Source organism: Cebus imitator, unplaced genomic scaffold (assembly GCF_001604975.1).
Source record: "Cebus imitator isolate Cc_AM_T3 unplaced genomic scaffold, Cebus_imitator-1.0 Scaffold84, whole genome shotgun sequence".
Taxonomy (NCBI): domain Eukaryota; kingdom Metazoa; phylum Chordata; class Mammalia; order Primates; family Cebidae; genus Cebus; species Cebus imitator.
This window is the reverse complement of record NW_016107399.1, coordinates 4,596,797-4,602,238: the sequence shown is the minus strand read 5'-3', so window position 1 is coordinate 4,602,238 and position 5,442 is coordinate 4,596,797. Positions and strand designations below refer to the sequence as shown.

The 5,442-nt window shown below is 43.5% G+C and overlaps 1 protein-coding gene across 1 annotated transcript in view; it reads right to left on the bottom strand.

The window, feature by feature from the left end:
• TBX19 (T-box transcription factor 19) overlaps positions 1–5,442 on the bottom strand; it is a 31,238-nt gene that overhangs the window by 9,118 nt on the left and 16,678 nt on the right. Inside the window, exon 5 of the mRNA XM_017534090.2 lies at positions 3,826–3,887. Within this exon, the coding sequence (XP_017389579.1) occupies positions 3,826–3,887 (62 nt within the window). The remainder of the gene's footprint in view (positions 1–3,825; positions 3,888–5,442) is intronic.

The following is a 5,442-nucleotide window of genomic DNA, read 5'->3' as shown; positions in this document are numbered from 1 at the left end:
TGCCTGTAATCCCAGCTACTCAGGAGGCTGAGGCAGGAGAATTGCCTGAACCCAGGAGGCGGAGGCTGTGGTGAGCCGAGATCGCGCCATTGCACTCCTGCCTGGGTAACAAGAGCGAAACTCCGTCCCAAAGAAAAAAAAAAAAAAAAAAAAAATTATATCCATGAGAAAATTATGGCAGTCGGGGAGATCTGATCTAGCCAATCTCCCTCTTGACATTAGTTAGCCTTCAAGCTGCCAAGCTGGCTTTGGGAGACGTTTAGCTTACAGTTTTAATGTTAACCCTTCTCTAAAACTCAACTGCCTTTGTAAAGCTAATGAAAGATCACCAGGCCAGGAGCACAGAGGAGCCTGAATTCTGCTAAGTTGTAGACACAAATGACCGCCAACCATTATTCCAGACTTCACAAGACGTGCAACTTTCTCAATTACTCCTGCAGATAACATCACTATTGTGGAACCTCTTTAGAGATCTCTTTGTTTTTTTCTGTTGAATCCTGATTTTTTATTTTTATTTTTTATTTATTTTTTTAATTGCATTTTAGGTTTGGGGTACATGTGAAGAACATGCAAGATTGCTGCATAGGTACACACATGGCAGCCTGATTTGCTGCCTTCCTCCCCTTCACCTTCCTCCCCTTCTAAAGAGACCTCTTTTCAGGTTTTTTGCATATCTGACACCAGTGGCTCCACCTGGACCACCAACCCCACCTGTGGCCCCACCCAGAAGTGACTCAGCACAAGAGGACAGCTTTAACTCCCTGATTTCATCTCCGACCCAACCTATCAGCAGCAAGCACCTATTGCCTAGCCTCCCCAACTTCCTCCTTCAAACTACCTTTGAAAAATCCCTAACCTACAAGGTTTTGACGAGATTGATTCGAGTAATAACCCTGCCTCCTACATGGCACGGCCAGACTCGTATCTTATTAAAGTCTGTCTTTATTGCAATGTTGCGGTCTTTGTGTCAGAGGTGTTTGAACCAGAGTGACTCCATCTTGAATAGGGGCCGGGTAAGTGAGGCTGAGACCTACTGGGCTGCATTCCCAGGTGGTCAGGAATTCTTAGTCACAGGATAAGATAGGAGGTGAGCACAAGATACAGGTCACAAAGATAAAACAGGATGCAGTAAAGAAGCTGGCCAAAACCTACCAAAACCAAGATGGCAATGAAAGTAACCTCTGGTCATCCTCACTGCTCTTATACATGAATTCTAATGCATTAGAATGCTAAAAGACACTCTTACCAGCACCACGATAGTTTACAAATGCCATGGCAACATCAGGAAGTTACCCTATATGGTCTAAAAAGGGGAGGAACCAACCCTCAGCTATTTTTCAGGTGATTAAAGTCCTATCAAAGGACTCTATCAAAGGGTGGAAAACCTCTAAAGCAAAACTGGAATATAGCTACATGAAATACAGTCTGAATGCAGAAGTTAATAGAAATGCAAAGTTAAGGTGCTTCTGACTTAATTAAAGTCAGTCTAGGAGGCATCACAAGTATATGTAACTCATGGACCTACAGGGAATGATTAATGTCGTAACACAGGAGGAGTGAAAGCCTCTCTATTTCTGCCGAGTGGGAAGGTGATTTCAGTTCTTACTCTAAGCAAGAGGAATCACGATGCCTCCCAAACCCACCCCACAAATGGAATTCTGATAGCACAGAAAGGGGAGCTGGCCTAGCACACCTTGACAGCAAGCACTTTGGTTTGTTTTTTTTTTCTTTTTTCTTCTTTTTCATCCCACTTCTTTACTGGCAGGCAGCAAGCATTTTGCAGAATATTTTGGAAGGCTGCAAATTGTTTTGTAGAAAGATTCTGAACAGAAGACTATTCGAGTGAGTTCACGGGCAAAGACTGAGACTTCATAATGCAGGCCCTGAGGCAAGAAGGGTGTTATCCCGCTGACCAGACCTCATTGGGGGTGGGGGGGGCGGGATTCAGATAGGACCAGAGCTGTTCCTTTAGAACATTGACTAAGGACGGTTACCTGGGCTTCAGCAAGAAGGAAATGGAGCTTGATATTATAACCTACTGTCTTTGCTTAATACTTTTTAAGTACAAGTAAACAAACTGTACAGAGTTCATATTACAACCATTCCCAACAAATCCTTTAGTCATCTCCATTTTCCTGTAGTTGTACCAACTTATGGCCCAAGGGGTCCCTATCTGACTAATAGAATCAAGATTCAGGCATCCAGTGGGCAAAACCAGGCAAGCAGCCCCTCAAAACCACCGACTTCGCCACATGTAACGTACACACCTCAAGAAGTTTACCGAGAAGATTGTAACACAGGAACTTGGAGCTCCTGTGGCTCTGCACATGGCCCTAACCTGTACAACAAGGTTTTTATTCCAGTTCATGTCCACCTAAAGGGAAAAACTGACAGGGAAACGAGAAAAGGAAAATAGCTCAGAGCAGTTTGAGTTATGTGAGGCATGCAAAATGCATCAGGCTGAGAGGGATGTGAGGGTGGGGGTACCTTAGGTCAAGGGCACGCCTTGCACCCATGCCCGGGGTCAATTCTTTTTTTTTTTTTTTTTTTTTTTTTTTTTTTTTTTTTTTTTTTTTTAGTTTTTTTGAGACNTTTTTTTTTTTTATTTTTCATTTTTTTTTTTTTTTTTTTTTTTTTTAGTTTTTTTGAGACGGAGTTTCATGCTTGTTGCCCAGGCTGGAGTGCAATGGCATGATCTCAGCTCACTGCAACCTCCTCCGGGGGCAACTCTTTAAAGGCATTTTTGTTCCTGGACTAGCTGCCTTACCCATTATCTTCATGTTCCTGGAATTTGTGATACAAAGAACAATATATAGCCAATCAATAGCTTATGTCATGGTAAATTATTTATCAATTGCCTCTTCTTTTTTCCTCTAAAAACCCACTTGCAACTGCTGCTAACCCAAGCATATATTCAGGGGAACTTGAATCTACGTTCCCACGTGGTAGTCCTCAAATTTGGCCCAGATAACCTTTCTACTTATGTTAACGTTGCCTCAGTTTTTCATTAGGTTGACAGTCACTTTTAAAGAGTGCTTTGCTGAGAGTAGCTTCTCTTTATGTGGCGACACTGCCAGGTCTGGCACAGGAGGTAAACTAAGGTTGAAGGGAAGGAGGAAGTAAAGAACTCCACAGCTGGAAGACTGCAGAAGGGATCTTTGCAAGCTAATATAATCCAAATTAAAGAGGGTTTCAGACACCAGGGTTCACTTTCCTACGCTGATGTCACTGAGCGCGGGTTGCACTGCAGCTGAGAGGATTCCCTCCACCATCCGGGGACATGGGCAGGGTCACACCCTGATGGGAGCATCCAGCACTACCTTCAGACTCCCAAATGTGTTACTCCACCTCTTCCCACAGCCTTCCAGTCCACAAACAAAGACTTCCTCATGGAGCCCACAGCCTGCATGACACATTGTGACACATTGCTGTGGGGACCAACTCCAAAATTAGCAAACACTAAGAACAGGAGAACTCCAAAACAGAGAGACCAGAGTGGTGCGCATAAAGCTCGGAGGAAGCCAAGAGCACGCTGTTGGGGACTCAGCGTCTCACTGACGCGAAAACCAGAGTCTCAGAAGTTCATCACTGGCATTCTGATCTCCTGCCTAACATTTGTTTAAACCCCTTAAGCCTAGGACCATTGGCGTGCTCTCTGGAAACTCTGGAAAGGGCATACATTTGTCTTTAATGGAATAAACAGTGTGTTGGGTTTTGATCTGGAAGAGACCTTAAGCAGTCCTGACAGGCGAAAAGTCTGAGTGTGGAGGGAGCCGCCTCCAAGCACGGCCCCACGCACCTCCCGCCTCGTGTGCCCCAACTCACAGTGAGAATAGGTCACATGCTGGCTCTCAGAGATAGCCTCCGGTATATCTCTTAGGTGATTTCTGAAAGAGTAAAGAAAACACACCATGGCTGTCCAACTTCTGATGTTTGTCCACCATAATGCATACCCAAAATTCTCCTTGAAGAGCCACAAATTTCTTAAAATAAGAAAACCAAACACCTTTTTTCCTACGTTCCTGTCCTTCCCCATTCACCTTCCTTCAGGGTGTTGTCTCTATTTGTGCAATTGTTCCTGCAGTTGCATTTGACTCTTTTCCCCTCTTTACCACATTTACAACTATCCTGGTTTAGTTTGATCTGGCTAATTTGGACATATTGCTCCTGACTCACAAGACTTAAGCAATCATAACTGTACAATTCCAGGGCACAATTACATATGTGATATGCTAGGTCCACCAATGGCCCTGTGAGGGAAATATTAGCACATTTTTCTAATTTTGTAGATTAGAAAAGTAGAACTCCAAGAGGTAAACTGACTTACCGCCAGTAAATTACAGAGCAAAAATTCAGTCGGGACCTCTTCCTGGCAGTCCTAAATTCTTTGTATTATACCATGCTGCTGTCACTTTGAATCTAGATTCTGTCATCTCACATATCAGATTGTCCTTTAGGCCTTTTGTTAACTGAAAATGTTATAAGTGTGTCTTGTATGTCATCAAAATTTATTCTAATATTGGAGCCAGGCTCACTCCTATAATCTCAGCAACTAAGGAGGCTGAGGCTGGAGGATCACTTGAGGCCAGGAGTTTGAGACCGCCTGGGCAACATACTGAGACCCCCTGTCTCTTAAAGAAAAAAAACTGTAGCCAGCCATGGTGGCACACACCTGTAGTCCCCACTACTTGGGAGACTGAAGCAGAAGGATAGCTTGAGCACAGGAATTTAAGGCTGCAGTGACCTATATCACACCACTGTACTCCAGCCCGCATGACAGAGCAAGATTCCATCTCTAAAATAATAATAATAATGTGGGTGGGCGGATCACAAGGTCAAGAGATTGAGACCATACTGGTCAACATGGTGAAACCCCATCTCTAAAATATACACACACACACACACACACACATATATATATAAAATAATGTATTCAAATATTGAACAGGACAGGGTCCTGTAATACATCATTATGAACATCCATCCATTCATATAGAGTCTTATTGGAGCCTTTAAGGTGAACAGGAAAGATTAGACAGTTACAAAGATTATTTAAAAGATTTGAAACTCAAGCATAAAATCTGAACATTTCAAAGATAATCATATTTATACTGTAGGCTTTGTCAATTAAAGAGTCAGTGATAAGCATCATCATCTCTTTCCTGGGATGGAAAAGATATAGAGGCTGGGCACAGTGACTCATGCCTGAAATCCCAGCAATTTGGGAGGCTGAGGCAGGTGGATCATCTGAGGTCAGGAGTTCAAGACCAGCCTGGCCAACATGGCGAAACCTCATCTCCACTAAAAATTTTTTAAAAAATTGACGGGCATGGTGGCAGGCACCTGTAATCCCAGCTACTAGGGAGGCTGAGACACAGGAATTGCTTGAACCCAGGAAGCCAAGATAGTGCCACTGCACTCCAGGCTGACTCAAAAGATGGA